The 19,690-nt window shown below is 43.3% G+C and overlaps 1 protein-coding gene across 23 annotated transcripts in view; it reads right to left on the minus strand.

The window, feature by feature from the left end:
• Window positions 1-19,690, minus strand: part of Grk4 (G protein-coupled receptor kinase 4) — a 102,075-nt gene that overhangs the window by 37,271 nt on the left and 45,114 nt on the right. For 22 of the 23 annotated variants that reach the window (XR_009224842.1, XR_009224841.1, XR_006846984.2 and 19 more), the window contains 2 exons: window positions 15,835-15,975; window positions 12,759-12,949 (listed from right to left, as the gene is read on the minus strand). Coding sequence is in view for 20 of the 23 variants with exons in the window: in XM_058572464.1 (XP_058428447.1) it covers window positions 12,759-12,949; window positions 15,835-15,975 (332 nt within the window). In the remaining 3 variants the exon portion in view is untranslated. Of the gene's footprint in view, window positions 1-12,758; window positions 12,950-15,834; window positions 15,976-18,639; window positions 18,760-19,690 lie in introns of those variants that run through there. The other variant, XM_058572470.1, reaches the window with a different exon arrangement.

Here is a 19,690-nt window from a genome sequence, read left to right on the forward strand (position 1 = left end):
GAGGAGATGGAGTTTCCCAGGAGGAAGACATCATCAACAACAGCTGCTGTTATTCACAAGGTAGAGGGATGCCACAACTTATAAATCATAGGAAAACTAAAATCTCTCTTTTTTCCCAGTGCTAGGGATTAAACACAGGGCATTGTATATTCTAAACAAATGCTCTACCACTGAGCTACACTCCCAGCCCAAAGACTAAAACATCTTAAGTGCAATATCTCAAACTACTTGTTTATTTTACTTTCAAGAGAAAAAATTATTTTAAAGCATTTATATTCAACTCTGACTTCACATTTGACTCTGTCGCAACAATTCAGCTTCTCTAAGCATTGCTATCAATCTGTGGGCTTCTCCAGAGGAGGTCTGAAGCCAGCAGAGTGGGGCAGTGAGCCTAGGAACAAGGCCACAGTGGCAAGGGACGTGGATGGAGGAGAAGTGGAGGAAAATCTCTCAAATTAAGAGTAAGTGCCTGTCAGCATCATGGCCACTATGTAGGTGCATGCTCTGCCCACGAGAAGGGTGGCGGCATAGGGGCTAGCCAGTATCAGTGTCCTGCTGAGAGTCCCAAACACCTTCTAGGAGGACACCAAGGACAGAGGGGCAGGAGTGGGAGGCTCCTGTCCACGCGGCTGGTTGCTATTCTAGTTGGGTGCACACACTCTTTTATTATCTGGGTGGGGAGGTGATTAAGACTTTTGTTTTATTATTATTTTCTGTATTTGAGAAAATCCTGCTAAATGTTGCTAAACACTAAGCAAGACTTGATGCAAAACTTCCAGAGCTTCCTTATTTTCCAGGTTTTATACTCAATATTGTGTGTGTGTGTGTGTGTGTGTGTGTGTGAGAGAGAGAGAGAGAGAGAGAGAGAGAGAGAGAGAGACAGACACGTGGGTGTCAAAATAATAATGTTCAGGTTGAGCATCCCTAAAAAAATTAAAAATCTGAAATCTGAAATCCTCCAAACTCTGAAATGCAACTGGTCCCACACTTCAGTTAAGAGACGCTCAACCTGTAGTAATAACACCAGCTAATTTTTACAGCATGCTCACTATGTGCCAAGACTTGTCTATTTTATATGCACTGCCTCCAGCAATCCTTACCAAAGTTTGGCAGAGCAGCTACAGACAAGGTGCCATTCTAGGGGTATCCCCAAGTTCAGTGGGTCTCCCAAATGCTAAATGAAAAGGCAGGATAGGCCCCAAAGCCACCCTGCCTCCTACTTGCCGCTCCACACCCCATACACGAGATGTGTGCTAGTAAATAAGTGCCACACCTTTGGCCTGCAAACCACTGCTTCTTAACCTTCTCTCAAAATTTCATTTCTCCAGGTTTTTAATGTACTCAATCTATCTCCAAGTTTGAACACAGGGTGTGGTAGTGTAGAGAACCTCATCACATGAGGTCAGGTATAGGATCTCCCATTTGTAGACTCCTGTCAGTGCTCAAAGCATTTTGGATTTTGGAGCATTTCTAATTTCTGATTTTCAGATTAGAGATGTGCAGTCTTCACATATTTACGGAACTAGAGAGTAAGAAGAAGAAATTTTCATTTTGGAAGAATGTGGGTAGTATACCAACTAACAGTTCTTATAAATATTGAAATCTGCCATTCTTTCTTTAAATTAGTTTGCAAAGTTTCAGAAAAGATAGAAAAGCAAAAGAGCCTACCCTTCATGCATGTTTTGATGGCCCTTCACCACCATTAGATTATGAGCCTCCTGAGGGCAAGGAGAGTGTATCCTAGCAGACAGCTTAGGACCTGGTAGATATGTGAGACTCATCTACTTCTTCAATTAATGAATAACCCTTTCAGCTACAGATAAACCTATGTGACACACCCATCTGTACGCCCAATGACCTGCATGATCAACTCACTACTGAAAAACTGATAGGTCCAAATTGGCCCTGCCTGCCCTTACTCTCCTGCACACCAAACTCCTGCCCTCTTGCCTGGGAAAGAGGTCATCTGCTTGACAATCCATAATTCAATTACAAGGAAAAGAAATCCAATGCACAGTTAACCATCTGTTTCCTCAGTGGAATTTCTAAAAACATTTTCTCCTAATTATTTTCAATGATAGGGGCTGGGACGGGACTGTGGCTCAGTGGTAGAGCACTTGCCTAGCATGCATGAGGCACTGGGTTCGACCCTCAACACCACATGATAAAAATAAAAATAATAAAAAAATTATTTTCAATGAAAGCATTTCAAATGGACAAAAATCTCATGAACCTTATTTAACAAGAGACAAGTTTCCAAACAAAACAAAACAAAAACTAAAAAACAACAACAAAAAAAACTACCTCAAACCATTCTGATGAAACTGCCAGCAAAGAATTCAGATTTTTCTTCTTACAGAGAAAGACAGAACACTCAACCCTGGGGTGCCTCTCTTCTCAGTGAAAGGATGTGACCCTTCCTTCACAAGATTGCTGGGAAGATGAGAGCACAGAAGTGCTCTGAGATGTTAGTCTTCTGCAAATCAAAGTAACTCGTAGACATTTGGACCATCTGTGGGAGACCAACCTTGCACATGACTGAGTCACACTCCCTGGCTGGGTGCTGAGGCGCTCAGTCACAGAAACTTGGCAGAGCTTCCCCACCTTTCTTGGGTGCAAGGCCGGTGCCTGGGTGTGTCTTCCTACAGCCCCAAGGTGAAGCTACGCTCACCTGTTCCTTTGTAATGTAACTCCTTATGAGCCCAGCATTTGTTGCTTTTGTCCTGGTGGCTTAAAGACTCAGACCTTTGGCCCCCATGTTGGACTGCAATTGGCAGGTTTCTGTACTCACAACTAAAAGGCTCAGGGGTTGAACTGGGCTAACTAGGCTGCATGAAATAACCACACAAGAGACACAAATACCTTTCTCTTTGGGGTCGCTGTGACAGCTCCTCTGACCTTAAGGGTCCGCAGGAAGAGAGAGCGAGAGCACGCGCTGACCCCTTTTATTGAGGAGAAACTATTCAAATGAGACAAAGGGTCAGGTTTCAGAGGGCTGAGTATCTTCATGATGTCCACTGTCAGCAGACTGACTGACACCTGGGTAGGCCACACCCAAGGACACAGTAGGAGAAGGGGACACACGCAAGGCACTTCCATGGAAGATTCTATCCTAAACAGGGCAAGGGGTGGATATTACAAAGGAACAGGTGAGCATAGCTTCACCCAGGGGCTGTAGCAAGACACACCCTCCCACCCAAGAAGGGTGGGGAAAGCTCTGCCACATTTCTGTGGCTGAGCGCCTCAGCACCCAGCAGGGGAGTGTGACTCAGTTACATGCAAGGTTGGTCTCCCACAACCATCTCCAGTAGTTATCACTCCAGGGTGGATGGATTCCTCTGAGTATAGTGATACATAGAAACGCACTAAAGGCCATTTACTAGAGAAGTTTAAAAGCTTCATCTCTGCTTCAGTTATCTGCATCAACAAATGCTGTCAGCCTCTGTGCACCAGACAGCTCCACCTCACAGGAGAAGCTGATGGCAGGTGCGTTCAGGTCCCAGGGAGTCCATGACCTCAACAGCTTGCAGGAACAAGCTGGAGACATGCAGAAACTGGGACCACAAGACACAAAGAGCCACCACTACTCCTGAGGCCACAGACTGAGTCTTGCCTCCCCAGAGGGTGAAAGGTGGGAAGCTTAAGTTTTACATAATGCTGTGTCTTAAAAACTCCAAAAATCCTTCAAGAAAGTCAAATTATTTTATATCACAAATATTGGTCTCACTGCATGTTACTCTCTCAGAACAAGTTATTTTTTGAGTCTTCAAAACTGCCTGTCAGCCACGCTCCTATAATTCCAGCAACTCTTGAGGCTAAATTAAGAGGATCACAAGTTTGCAGCCAGCCTAGGCAATCTAGCAAGAAACTGTCTCAAAATAGAAACTGTCTCAAAATAAAAATTAAAAAGGGCTGGGGGACATGGAGCTGGGGATATGGCTAAGTCCCTAGAGTGCTTGCCTTGCATACATAAGGCCCTGGGTTCTAATCCCCAGCACTACAAAAAGGGGGCGGGATATAACTCAGTGGTACAGCACCCATGGGTTCAACCTCTAGTACTGTTATTAAAAAAAAAAAAAAAAGTAGTTGTCAACCATTTTTCACTTTTGTGAGTAGTATAAAGGGTTAAGGGTCTATATCACTTAGAATTAATGAAAGATGCTTTGAGTTTTAAGTTTAGTGTCAAAAAATTTCCTGGTCTGAATATTAAAAGATCATTAAAAGATACCTTCAGAGCCTGGGGCGGTGGTGCACTCCTGTAATCCCAGCAGCTTGGAAGCTGAGGCAGGAGGATCATGAGTTCAAAGCCAGGCTCAGCAAAAAGCGAGGCACTATGCAACTCAGCGAGACCCTGTCTCTAAATAAAATACAAAAAAGGGCTGGGGATGTGGCTCAGTGGTTGAGTGCCCCCGAGTTCAATCCCTAGTACCAAAAAAAAAAAAAAAAAAAAAAGATACCTTTAGAACAAATGAAATATATTTCAGAATTTAATAAACCCACTATCTGGATTACACAATCATTTAAGTTCATGGATTCATTTGCAAAAGAGAACTTCAATAAAGTTGACGCTACAGAGATACATCTTAATATAAGTCTTGGTTTAGAACTTCTATTTTCCATAAAGATAAAGGAAAATAACTGACTTAATGATTAAAATAACTACCTAAGAAAAAAGAGGCCTAGAGAGAATAAATAACTAACTGTTGGTCCAAGATTTTAATTTCTATGTACATTCTTAGCGTTCCCTAGCCTACAGTATTAAACCAGCTAGGATTTAAGATTTTTTAGAGCTGGGTGCGGTGAATGCATGCCTGTAATCCCGGAAACTCAGGAGGCTGAGGCAGCAGGATTGTGCATTCAAAGCCATCCTCAGCAACTTAGCAAGGCACTTAGCAACTCAGAAAGACCATGGCTCTAAATAAAATATAAAAAAGGGCTTTGGATGTGGCTCAGGGGTCAAGTGCCCCTGGGTTCAATCCCTAGTACTATTATTTCCGAAAGTCAGTCAAATTATTTTGTATCACATATATTGGTCTCACTGCATGTTTTTTTTTAAGAAATTTCATGGCGTATCCTTCTTCTAAAACCTATGAATGTCATTCTGTAAAGTTTAAATTCCCACCTGAGGCAGTATGTCGTCCAGACTCTAAAAGCCTAGGTTGGGACCTACCCTGACATTCACTCCTGGTGGTGTGACAGGTGGACTTGCCTCTGAGCCTCATTTTCTTTATCTATAATATGGGGATGCTGGTGCTGGTATTGGTGCTCCGTGGTAGAGCACTTGCTTAGCATGTGTGAGGCACTGGGTTCGATTCTCAGCACCACATACAAATAAAGTCCACTGACAACTAAGAAAATATTTTTAAAATGTGGGGATGCTAAGCAACATCTCCTCCTGAGAATGGCAAGGAGGGCTAATGAGAACACCTAGAGCCATGTTTCACGCCCAGCATTCCACACAGTATGGGACAGGGCACAAACACAAAAGATGTTCCTTATTATTACGACGGGCCTCGTTCCTCTCTTGCTCTTTTGAGATGGGTCCATACTATGCTGCCCAGCCTGGCCTCAAACTCCCCAGCTCAAGTGATCCATTTGTCTCAGCTTCCCAAGTACTGTGCTACACGCATACACCACCACACCTGGTGACACAGGCTTTACTCTTCAGAAGCAGTAAGGTGTAGAAAAATGACTATCTAGCTTTTATTTTTTTTTTTTATTTTTTTTTTTTTTAATATTTATTTATTTTTTTAGTTCTCGGCGGACACAACATCTTTGTTTGTATGTGGTGCTGAGGATCGAACCCGGGCCGCACGCATGACAGGCGAGCGCGCTACCACTTGAGCCACAGCCCCAGCCCAACTATCTAGCTTTTAGAGTTGGGGAAACCTCTATCCCAATCCAACAACTCTTCCTACCTGCAACACCCTAAGCAAGTGCCCTGACCTCTTAGACATATCCTGCTTATGCCTATTGGGAAAAAGAGATGCTAAGGGATAACAAGATTGTGTGACATCCACCTTTTTTTTTTTGCATTAGGGATTGAACCCAGGGGCACTTAACCACTGAGCCATGTTACCGGCCTTTAAAAAAAATTGTTCATTTATTGATTGATTGATTTTAATGTGGTGCCTTACCCAAACTAGGCAAGCACTTTACCACTGAGCCACAATCCCAGCCCCATTTCCATCCCTTATTATGTTTTATTTTGAGACAGAGTCTCACTAAGTTGCTTAGAGCCTTGCTAAACTGCTGAGGCTGGCTTTGAACTTGTGATTCTCCTGCCTCAGTCAGAGTTGCTGGGGTTACAGGTGTGCACCACTGCAACTGGCTACATCCCACTTCTTGAAGGGTAAGGTATGACTGAGGACAACATGCAGTTACTGAACTAGGGTGGAGGTGAAGCTCTGGATGCCACAGACACAGGCCCTGGAAACCAACACAGACTTCTCAGGGCCTTCACCCACATATCACCTTCTTTGTGTTTTCCTTGTTTCTGTAACTGCTAGAACACACAAGGAAGTTGAAAACATTTCAAAAAGTCAACTCTTGGCTGGGGATGTGGCTCAGCGGTAGAGCACTCACCTAGACATGCAAGGCGCTGGGTTCAATCCTCAGCACCACATAAAAATAAATAAATAAAATAAAGGTATTGTGTCCAACTACAACTAAAAAAATAATAATAAAAAAGGTCGACTTTTAAAATTTTCCATCTTTTACCATATCCACACGCATTCATATTGTGCACACTCATAAAATAATTCTTACAACTTTTAAAAGACACTACACTATTAAAACTCACCCTCCCGGAAAGGCTGGAGAGCACGCAGAAGGCTGCTGTTCTCCATCCAGTTACTAACAGCCTAGGACTTCCCTGCAGAAAGCTTGTCCTTTTAGACTGTGGCATAATAAGCAGGCAATAGGAATGTCAGGAAAGAGGGGGAAAGTGAAGTTCTTCATTAGACACACGTGCGCGCGCGCGCACGCACACACACACACACACACATTTGCTTTGTAACTGGGTATTCGTTGTAAATGAAAGGTTGACTTTTAAATTGAGAGCTGGTTTGGCACTGAAAAGTACGTCACAGGTCTTCCCTTAGAACTCTTCACTTTATTTCATTTGCTTGTTTTCTTTCCTCATCAAATACTTTAGACCTAGGACAGGACACAAACCACACCGGCCTGAGAAGTGTGCAACCTATGCACTGACACTGCAGGCCTGTCAGGTGGGAGCCCGCTCTTCCCTATGTCCCCGCTTGTCCCAGGCAAGTGTCTCAGCAGCCTCCAGCCAGTGTTCCTGGGCCACGCTGAGCCCGGCAACCTTCAGGGACTCGCTGTTTCAGTCTTCTATCTAACAAATACATGAGGACTGTGGAGAGCAGAGGAAGCACCCAGGATGATGATATTTGCAGTAAAAGGCCCTGTGACATCATGGCTTTTACTCACTTCCTAACACTCTCTCCAAACAAACAACAGACACAAAACGGCACAGCCTAGGGCAGAGCCAGCCAAAGCGGTGCTTGCTTCTTCCTTGTGACCTCTTCCAAACAGCTGGATGGCTGGGCTGCTCCACCTGCTGTCTCCAGGACACTCACAAGAGTACCCTCTCTTGGAAGGGCAACCCTTCTGCTGCTGCTGGGCCTCATTTAAAGCAGGACTTCTTGGGAGACTCTCAGGAGCCTATTCCATGTAATTGTCCCCAAAGAGAGGGGCTCCCCTGGCAGACTCCTGAAGTGTGCGGCGACCCCAGCCCTGAGATTCTCTTAGGGACTGCACTTTAAGATACCTCCCTGGGAACCCCCCCAGCCCAGGCAGTCTCCCCTCCAGGAATGGGGAGCGTGAGGCAGGCTCCAGATTCCTGATTCTGACTGCAAGGACTACTCAAAGTCCTACCACATGGTGCCTCTTCAGAAGTTCCTCCTTTTTTCTGACCTCAGACTGCTGAAAAATTAGACCTAAAATCACACAAAAAGGAAGTTCATCTCTGTTACCTGGTTTGATATAAAAAAATGTCTGAAAACAGGAAAAGACGACAAAAAAACCTCTCCCTCGAGGCATGTAGGTGGAGCTAAGAGTCTCTCAACAAAAAGGAGGGCACCACTAGGAGCTGACAGCCACTGGTCAATCAGTCACCAAACAATGGACAGTACTCAATGCAGGCCAGTTCTGTAGAAGGAAGGCAACAGGTCCAGCCCCCGTGGAGTGCCGCGAACCACACCTCCAGCTGTTCAGCCAGAGGTTAGAGGATGAAGAGAATGAACATCTTCTAGTCGATCTGAATTCATTTTAAGACTGCAGGAAAGTACAGGAGTCCTAACTGTAGGCACCTCCATGAGTAATGCAGGAACCAAATGTCCTCTGGGCTACCCCTGCATTGATGCCAACAGAATCTGCTTCTTATTTAGGTTTTTCACAGAGAGGAGATGGAACCCAGGGCCTCATAAATGGCGAGTAAGCAATCTATCACTAAGCTACAACCTGGTCCCTTTTATTTTTATTTTGAGACAGGATTTTACTAAGTTTCCTAGGCTCAAACTTGCAATCCTCCTGCCTCAGCCTTCTGGGCCACTGGGATTACAGGTGTGTGCCCCATCCAGAGAGCAGACTCTACTTCTAAGTAACGGCAACAAGGCAACCTCAATTTAGACACTACCACCTCTGTCTCAAGAGGAATCATGGCCAGGGCAGCAATGACCCAAGATGAGGTTGCATCAGCTCCATTGCCACACTGGTGTCTCACACCTGGAAAATATTTAACTTGGCTACAGGAGTTAGGGGGTAAAGAAGAAGAGCCAAAGCGCCATCGGAATAGGGTGAACAAGATCAGGGTTCTAAGAAGCGCATGGGCTGGTCTGACCAGCTGTAGAGTGGACACTGTCCAGACTACTATGGAGTGGCGGGCACGTGTGCAGCCAGGAAGGAGTGAAGTCATTAGGCTAACTTGGGAAGAGCAAGCAGGGCTCCTACAGTGAAGAAGGCGTTCCTAGAGGGACAGCACTGCCAGAGCAAGGAGACGTGAGGAAACCAAGAAGTTCTGGGAACTACTAACGTGCTCACAATGACAGGCTGGAGGGGACCCATGGGGCAGCAGGACTTGGGGCTGACAAAGTATGTGGGAAACCTCGTCATAAAGGGTCATGAAAGCCTGGCTTACCAGGTGACAAGGGAGATGCTCAAGGTCCCACACCAGAGGACAATGCAACAGGACCAGGTTGCATTCGGAAAGGCCTTATCAGGGTCTCTTGAGCAGGTACTAGGACAAGACTGGCATCAGGGACACCAGTTCAACTCTCAGCTAGCCACTTGACCTAAAGAAGACATCAACCGAGCCAGGCACCCTGCAAAATAGAATGTGTGAGGTATTCACGAGTGAGCTGGTGACCAACTAGTAGGGAGAATGAGGGCAAGAGATACACCCCAAAACTCTCTGGGATTTAGGAAAAAGGGCAAGGTTAGAAATTCTTACTAGGGAATGATTTCCAAGTACTGGGTAGATAAACCCACAGAGAAATGAAGGAACTCATGAAGAGTGACCATATGGGGACTCAAAGTTTAGGTACCCAGCTTTTCAGGGAGAGATGGAGGTGTTTTCCTAATACTAAACATATTGATGACACTAAAATAATTCAAATTGAAATAATGTCCATTAAAAGGAACCCAGGTTACCCTTAAGAGGGGAATTTTGTGACCCTTTTCAGAAATCAGATCCCAGAATTCTAGGAGATAAGAATTCCTCCTGGGCTGGGATTGTGGCTCAGTGATACAGCGCTTGCCTAGCATATGTAAGACACTGGGTTTGATTCTTAGCACCACATAAAAATAAATAAATAAAATAAAGATGTTGTGTCCATCTACAACTAAAAATAAAAATAATTTTAAAAAATAGTAAAGAAGAAATTTAAAAAAAAATATTCTTTCTAACCATAAAATCTCTAACAACGTATGGTTAAGAATCCAATTAGACAGCTGGGGTATGGCTCAGTGGTAGAGTGCTCACCTGGCACATGTGAGGCACTAGGTTCGATCCTCAGTACCACATAAAAATAAATAAAATAGACCCAGAATATTCAAAGCAATCCTTAGCAAGAAGAGTAAAGCACTTGGCATCACTAAAACCAGACCTTAAACTATACTACAGAGCAATATTAACAAAACCAGCATAGTACTGGGAAACAAAATAGACTTTAGACCAATGGTACAGAGGAGAGGACAGAGAGACAAACCCACATAAATACAGTTATCTCATACTAGACAAAGGCACCAAAACCATATACTGAAGAAAAGATAGGTTCTTCAATAAATAGTGCTTAGAAAACTGGAAATCCATATGCAGCAAAATAAAATCAAGCCCCTATCTCTCACCATGCACAAAATGCAACTCAAAGTGGATCAAGGACCTAGGAATTAGACCAGAGAACCTGCACCTAATAGAAGAAAAAATAGGTCCAAATCTTCACCATGTAAGATTAGGCCCCAACTTCCTTAACAAGACTCGTATAGCGCAAGAAATAAAATCAAGAATCAATAAGTGGGATAGATTCAAACTAAAAAGCTTCTTCTCAGCAAAAGAAACAATCTGAGAGCCTATAGAATGGGAGCAAATTTTTACCCCTGACACATCAGATAGAGCACTAATCTCCAGGATATATAAATAACTCAAAAAACTTAACACCAAAAAAATAATAATAATAACCCAATCAATAAATGGGGAAAGGAACTGAAAAAACACTTCTCAGAAGATGATATACAATCAATCAGCAAATATATGAAAAATGTTCATCATCTCTAGCAATCAGAGAAATGCAAATCAAAACTAAGATTTCACCTCACTCCAGGCAGAATGGCAGCTATTAAGAATACAAATGGGCTGGGGCTGTAGCTGAGTGGCAAGAGCGCTTGCCTAGCACATGTGAGGCACTGGGTTCTATCCTCTGCTGCGCTAAAATAAACAAATAAAATAAAGGCTTTCTGACCATGTATAATTACCAAAAAAACAAAAATTAAAGAAAAAAAATACAAACAGGGGCTGGGGCTGTAGCCCAGTGGTACAGTGCCTGCCTCTCACGTGTGAGGCCCTGGGTTCTCGATCCTCAGTACCACATTTAAAAAGGAAATAAATAAAGATATTGTGTCCATCTACAACTAAAAAAATATTTTAAAAAAGAATACAAACAACAATAAGTGTTGGCGAGGATGTGGGGGAAAAGGCACACTCATACATTGCTGGTGAGACTGCAAACTGGTGCAGCCAATCTGGAATGCAGTATGGAGATTCCTTGGAAAACTTGTTGGAGTGGGACCACCATTTGACCCAGCTATTCCACTCCTCAGTCTATACCCAAAGGACTTAAAAACAGCATACTACAGGGACACAGCCACATCAATGTTTATAGCAGCACAAGTCACAATAGCTAAATTGTGGAACCAACCTAGATGCCCTTCAATAGATGAATGGATAAAGAAACTTGGTATATATACACAGTGGAATATTACTCAGCATTAAAAGAGAATAAAATCATGGCATTTGCAGGTAAACGGATGGAGTTGGAGAATATCATGCTAAATACAATAAGCCAATCCCCAAAAAACAAAGGCCAAATGTTTTCTCTGATATGTGAATGCTGATCCATAATGGGGATGAGGGTGGGAAGCATGGGAGGAATGGAGGAACTTTGGATGGGGCAAAGGGGAGGAAGGGAAGGGAGGGGCCATGGGAGTAGGAAAGATGGTGGAATGAGATGGACATCCTTACTCCTAGGTACATGTATAAAGACATGAATGGTATGACTCTACTTTGGGTACAACCAGAGAAAAGAAAAATTGTGCTCTATATGTATACAATGAATTGAAATGCATTCTGCTGTCATGTATAACAAATTAGAATAAATAAATAAAATAAATAAATAAAATAAATTAATTAAAAATATGGGGCTGGGGTTGTAGCTCAGTGAAGTGTTTGCCTGGTATGTGTGAGTTCAATCCTCAGCACCACATAAAAATAAATAAATTAAACAAAGGTATTGTGTTCATCTACAACTAAAAAAGGTAATAATAAATAAAAAATAAATAAATAAATATATTGTGTCCAGCTACAACTAAAAATATAGAAAATAATAAAAAAAGAATCCAATTAGAACCGACCAGCACGGGCCAAAGGGACCTAGAGTTGCCATGGCAGCAGGCACTTGAGTCTAATGTCATCCTTATTGTCAGGAAAAAGTTAAGAGGTAGACCTGAGTGGGACTCTGGAAAGTTCTCTGGAGTGCAGGAGAAGCACGTGGCTCCTGTTCTTTCTGAAAGGACTCACTCTCTCCCTTGAGAATGTTCCCTTTCCCTTCTCCTGTCCCCTAAATAAACTCATGGCTATTACTCTGAGTGATGTGGCTAAAACCTTTGACTTGATCACAAGAATTGGGGCCTCCAGCCCTGTGACATTATCAGCACTGTTAAAACATCCCAGTTGGGATGAATTTTCTCATGCTTATAGGAGCACCACTACCATTATCAGATCAATTTAGTAAAAAGCAAACTTCTGCTTCAGAAAGACATAACGAGATTGACGAGAAACTAAAAAGAAAAGCAAACATGTCCCTGACTGCCCACATTTCCCACAGTGTGAGGGATCACCCCTGAGAACTGCTGTCCAGGGACTCCCAGCTGCAACTTGTCCAGCCCATAGCAGCCAGTGTGAAGCCCAAGGCCTGCAGGGAATAGCTTGAAAGGTCGCAAGCCCCATTATATTGCACCACTCTTACCTGTACACAATTCTTTCCTTCTGTAAATCTTCCAAGCCACAGCACACCTCTGCAGCATAGAAAACAGCTCTTTGCTCATCAAAGCCAGGACTTCCCAGGTTGTAAATGTGGAATTTCAGATCCCCTCCATTCATGATGGTTAGCACCAAACACAAGGTATCTCTGGTTTCATAAGTGTAGGCTAAACCAACCTAAAGACACAGCATCATAAAAAAATAAAACACAAAAAGTCTCCTGATTCATTGGTGACTTGGTCTAATTGCTAACAGTATTCCAATTATCCATGCTGGATTTGTAACTAGAACACCAAGCTACTACATGCTTTAGAGAAATGGGTCCCCTACATAATGTGCCTCTCAGAGGTCTTACTGCAGCAGCTCTGCGTTGAGAGGAGAGAACTTTCTAGGTGTGAATAAGGAAATGGCAAAGTTTTAAAGACACCTGTATTGTGTGCTGGGCTCTCCTGGCCTCAGCACCAGCATGGGAATGTCTGCAGTGCTGCATTCAGCATGCAAGTGACCCTCCATGCAAGAGCGATCCCACAGCTCCCACCCTTCCCACATTCTGTGTTGCTGATCTTTGTAATCTGTGTAAGGCTGGTGGAAAATATTTCTAAGTTCCTTGGGAAGGCCCAACACTACAGAAACTAAATTGTTAAGTGGAATAAACTGTGACTATTACTATGTCCCCTTCATAAAACTAGATTTGGGATTTCTATGTTTCAAGGGAGTTATGATAGGAGGCAGACATGAGCAGAGGGAACAGAACACATGGTTAAGGGAATAATTCTATAAGATGCACCCACTGTGTTGATGCCCACATGCTTTCTTTTCAAAGAAGCAATTCATCTACAGCTCTGCCAGGCTTAAGTGGACAGGTTTGTCACATCCCTCAGCAAATTACCTGTTATCTGCAGGAGAAATGCAGACCAGAAATAATGTTGATAAGAGGAACCCAAGTTACTCTGAAGGGGGAGACTTCTTTTCAGAGATCAGATCCCAAAACTCAGGGAGATAAGGATAATTCCTTCTAACCGTAAAGCCTATAAGACTGTATGGTTAAGAATCCAATTAGAAATGGTCAGGCAATGGGCCCCAATTAAGGTCTTATACAAAGAAAGAGACTATGCCAGGAGGCTAACCCTTAAAAATATTAATGGGCACCAAGGATTTAGGATAAAGAAAGAGAAAACTGAATCTTAAAGGAAACATCCACAAGCCATTGAGATGTAGAAAGCACAGTTCTCCTTATAAAATGAGGAAAATACTCAGACATAGGTAAAACTGGCACAAAATTGTGCAGCTCTACCCTGGATCCACTTCCAGTGTGGCCCCTGAGACAGCCTCTGTAAGTACTGGACCCCCAAGTCCAAGTCAGGTTGCTTCTCACTCTCCAGACAGCCCACGTTCTCCCTTGAATGTGTGTCTACCTTACTAAATAAACCTGTCTATGACTTTGGCTCGTGCTGAAACTTTTTTCCAACAAGAAGCACAATGGTCCCAAATTGAGCTCCCCCTCTCCTCTGGGAACTCCTGGGACCCTTCTCTGTTATGAAGCTCACCTGCGGGAACACTCCGACCAACTCCTTTGTTCTAGAAAGGCAGGGGAAAATAGTAGGAGTGAACCCCAGTGGGACTTAGAGGAAGAATTAAAACCCAGGCTAAAGGATACAGCCAATAGCCTTGATACTTTTTCGAGACAAGAACCCAGAAGGAGGGCTGGGGTTGTGGCTCAGCCGTAGAGCGCTCGCCTCACATGTGCGGGACCCTGGGTTCTACCCTCAGCACCACATAAAAATAAATAAGTGAAATAAAGGTGTTGTGTCCGACTACAACTAAAAAAAAAAAAAAAAAAAGAACCCAGAAGGAAATTGGCAAAGTGGGGAATCTAGTCTCTGGTTTCAGTTACACATGTTTAAAGCGATTCAAGGATAAGCCCATTTTATTAAAGATTTTCATGTAATTGCATATGAAACTGACACACTACACATACCAACGCACATGTGCACTAAATTCAGATGTGGGCTGTGAAGGAATTTGTCCCTCATTGTAAATCAGCTGACTCCAGTGCTAAGAAACAAATGACTTTGAGGAAATAACTCAATATTCTAAGTCATTTTAGAAATTATTTTTCAAACTCTCCCTTTTCACTAGCCTGTGTACTGCAGTAGAGGCTGCAGGAATGTGTCAGCAGGTGGAGGAAACTCGGCTTGGACAGGACGCTGCACCACACAATGACAGCACAGCTGGGGCCTGGAGGCACCTGATTCCAGCCTGCCCTGATCAAGCCGTACCTGCAACCATGAAGGTGGAACTCTGGGCTTGGTGTGACTGGGGTACACTAGTGAGGGTCTAGTGATAAACACACAAGGAATCATAAAAGGCAAAGAGATGGAAGAGAGACTGAGCCACAGAGAAGGCCCAGATGGGAGAAGGGCTAAAGAGTATTTTCAGCACATTCACATCACTATGCCCTACGTGGACCAGAGCAGCTAGCTGGAGGCCATCCAAGGAAGGAGAGGGCATGCCACCAGAAAATGCCAAGGTAACTGAGGGGACAGTAAACCTCTATACAAAAGTGAAGAGGGGCTGAGAGTAGAATGGATGGCAGCAACAGAAAGAAAGACACAGCTGGCAGCAGGATCAACACCGCTCTGCGCAAGATCTGCATAAGGAAGACAAACTCTCCCTTCCACTGGACAGCAAGCCCCAAATAAACTCCACTGAGAAGCACAGTGCATGATCCAGGGCTCCAACAGGAGCTTACAGCCTACAATATATGGTACAGGGTTGAGAAACAGTAAGTCGGGTGGCTCGTTTTCAGAATGTAGCATTTAGCCTTAACTGGAACATAAGCTCCAGTTGCAGCCATTTTAATTAAGATTAGCCAGTCAATAGATTGCAACCTTGAGCTCCTCCGATCAGGGCAAAAAGGGGGATAAGAGAGGTGGACTGCCCACCAGGTGGGCTTGCAGCCAGGTTCAGTGGCATACCCTTCCTTCCGTTAGCCTTGGCAGTGAGTGTCTGACCTCTTGTGGCAACTCAGTTCTCTATCGCTCCCTAAAGAAGGTACTTACTACAAATCGACTGTGCACTTTTTCTAGGATTCTTTTTTCATTCAGAGCCATAGCTTCATCTTTCCTCTTTTTTATTCTTTTTTTTTCTAGCTTTTTGCAGGCATACATTTTTCCTGTAGCTCGTACTTGACAGGCACAAACCTAGTTTAAACAAAGAAAAGGTTTATATACAACTGTGATTCTTGGGGCGCACACGCACACACACACACACACACAAAACCTGTTTATTCTGTGATAACCCTCTCTAGTAAAGTTCAGAAACAAAACCTGAGAAGCCAAGGGCATTTCAGTTGTGAACATATCACATGGTTCCTTTTGTTTTTGCAGTATTGGGACAGAACCAGGGACTCCCTCACACCAGGCAAACACTACACTGGGCCACATCCCCATGACTTGGATGTTTTTATCTTGTGACTGGTCTTATTTGCCCAGGCTGGCCTTGCACTTGTGTAGCAGGGATTATAAGTGCATACCAGCATGCCCTAGTAATGGGTAACTACCCTCTGCCTGGATGCAAAATAAATTATCTTAATAATGTCATCAGAATTAGTGCCCTGGAAAGGGAGAGTTCCCCTCCCCTTTCTAGTCAGCCAGTCTTCAGGAAACTTGATCGGCATCTTCCACTCCTATCTTTTGAACTGGAAATGACTTTCCCTAAGATCTAACTACTTCCCTCTGAGGTGCAAATGCCTTTGAAGTGTAAACCCTAGTGGAGGCTCCAGGCCCAAGGCTAGAGAGGCCTAGTACAAACAGACAGTTCTTCTTTTTATCACACTCTTGCTTCCCACTTGAAACCCACGCACAACCACATTTAGACTAGAAAATTTATGACACTAGATAGCCTATAAATGTTGTGAAAAACTGGTGATGGATGCTTAGAATTTGGAGTCTGATCTCTGGATGATCTTCTGGAATGAAGTTTGAGTTGTCTTCCAGCTGCTTGCCGCTTCTTGAACAGTCTGTTTCCTGCAACAGCCTAAGATACACTGAGCTTTCAAATTGGTTCTTCATCTCTTATCCTAGCTTCTCATGGTGAGAGGCTGCCCAGTCAAGTGAATGTAATGCCATGTTTTTATATGGAACTTGTTCATGTGTGGCATGTTAATCTGTTTAGTTTAAATATGTCCCCATATATCTATTTTGCTTTTTATATTTTAAAATACAAAATTAAGAAGATTCTTGGGCTGGGGATGTGGCTCAAGCGGTAGTGCGCTCGCCTGGCATGCGTGCGGCCCGGGTTCGATCCTCAGCACCACATACAAACAAAGATGTTGTGTCCACCAAAAACTAAAAAAATAAATATTAAAAAATTCTCTCTCTCTATCTCTTTTTTTTTTTTTTTTAAAAAAAAGAAGATTCTTAACTTTTTTAAGTTAAGAAGTTCAAGGCTGGGGGCAGGGGTGGTGGCTCAGTGGTAGAGTGCTCACCTAGCATGCATGAAGCACATAAAAACAAACTAATGTATCCACCTAAAACTAAAGATACATAAATAAATATTTATTTATTAAAAAAAAGAAGTTCAAGGCTGGAGCTGGGCATGGTAGTGCACACCTGTAAACTAGCTACCTGGGAGGCTGAGGCAGAAGTATCACAAGTTCAAGGTTAGCCTTGACAATGTAATGAAACTCTCCATCAAAATAAAATTTAAAAAGGGCTGAGATGTAGCTCAGTGGTGGAGTACTTGCCTAACCTGTGCTGGGCTCTGGGTTCAATCACCAGTACTACCAAAAAATATTCAAGGTGATTCCAGCTACTTGTGAAGCTGAGGTAGGAGGATTGCTCAAGCCCAGGAGTTCAAGGCCAGCCTGGTCAACATAGCAAGACTCCATCTCAAGAACAAAAACAAAAAATGTTCAATAAGGAAATGTGTTTCACAGAATTCAGATTTTCATACCTTTATTCTATTTATTTGGTTCTTAAAGTAATATTTATGAATTATCTTAACTTTATATCACGAATATTTTACAACAAAATCAGCTTCTGCTTATCAACATACTATAGCCATTGTATGTCCTCTTGACTCCCAAGCACTGCACACCACAGACACACATGTACCACACAGACACACTCACACCGCATGTACCCACCGCAGAGATTACCACAAAAGCAAATATAAGACATGATATAATTTTATCCGACATTGTGGAAAGCGCTTGAAGTCATAAGGACAGTGATATTAGCAACTTGCCTGACCTCCAAGATAAATATCACTAACATTGCTGTGCAGGCTTCCAGGTTCATCTCTGTACATGTATATCCAAGGATATGGACTTCACTCCCTACTTCCCTGCCTTTTAGGACAGAACTGGCTCATGTTATGGAATAAATAATAACACCCTTTTTATATCTAACAGTGTTACCATTTTCCCATCATTAAATATTCTCCAAGAATAAGACTATTCCAAATTTCGTTTAACAATTTTCCTACGATTGTCTCGGCATGTAAGTCTCTGCATATCCTTAGAAGTAATGTTAGATAAATCTCTCCAGGTGGAATTGCCAGATCAGAGGAAGGGAAGGGAAAGCATATCAGAGCATCGGGCACTGTTGACAAAAGTCACAGTGCTCTTCTGCTCCTCTCAACAACTCAGCTGTCACTCCCCCTCAGAGGATGATGTGAAGGCAGAGAGCAAGACCACAGAGCTGACCGTGATAGGTCAGGACCTTGACCCCAGGCCATGTAGCTCTGCAGTCTGTGCTCTTTCCCCTGCACCGTGCTACCTCCCAAACCAACTGTTGGCCCAATTCCTTTCCACTGTGCCTGCCTCAGGACCCACAGATTGATTGAAAGAACTTAAAACACACGCAAGAGCTGACAGCAGAGCGCAGGCCTGGGATCCCATGGCTCAGGAGGCCGAGGCAGGAGGATCACATGTTCAAAACCAGGCTCAGCAAAAGTGAGGTGCTCAATGAGATTCTCTCTCTAAATAAAATACAAAAAAGGGCTGAGATGTGGCTCAGTAGTCAAGTGCCCCTGAGTTCAATCCCTGGTACACCCCCCCCACACACAAAAATAAAAGCAAACATAAGAGAATTACTGTTGACAAGATAAACAAATTATTTTTGTTTTTTCAAACTCTCTGGAAGAGGTGTTAACATCTGGAAAAAGCAAATAAATGCACTACTGGACCCAGGGCTGAAAGGCCCTCCTGACAGGCATGAAAGTAGAAAGACTGCTCACGACCCCGACTTAGAACACAACTCATCCAGAACAAGTCTACGAAGAGTCACCATGGTTGATTTGTCTATCCTACCATTTGTCTGGAAACCCAAGGAAATGTGTTCAAAACTAATCTAAAATATCATAAATACATCCTGTCTTTCCCAGTGGTTACAATTTGCTAACATGCTCCTTTTTAGTTCATTTAAAATCTTAGATGAGGCTATAATTATTTATTTTAGTTGTAGGTGGACACAATAACTTTATTTTATTTATTTACTTTTATGTGATGCTGAGGATAGAACCCAGTGCCTCACGTGTGCCAGGCAAGTGCTCCACTACTGAGCCCCAGCCCCAGCCCAGAACTTCACTCTTTTGTAAACACAGAGACCCAGCTGGGTGCAGTGGCACATGCCTGTAATCCCAGCGACTTTGGAAGCTGAGGCAGGAGGATCACAAGTTCAATATCAGCCTCAGCAACTTAGTGAAATGCTGTCTCAAGATAAAAATGGCTGAAATGTGATTCAGGGGTACAGTGCCCCTGGGTTCAATCCCTAGTACCAACAAAAAGCAAAAACACTCACAGAGACCCAGGTCCCTAAAAGTTCTTTTCTTCTGTTCTTTGACAAAATCTGAGCCTCTGTAGTTGAAGATTATGAAAGGCAAAACAACATGAGCTGAAGAGAGGAAATGAAT

This window comes from Marmota monax, unplaced genomic scaffold (genome assembly GCF_021218885.2).
Source record: "Marmota monax isolate L192 unplaced genomic scaffold, Marmota_monax_Labrador192_F-V1.1 WCK01_AAM20220418_F8-fsc00009, whole genome shotgun sequence".
Taxonomy (NCBI): domain Eukaryota; kingdom Metazoa; phylum Chordata; class Mammalia; order Rodentia; family Sciuridae; genus Marmota; species Marmota monax.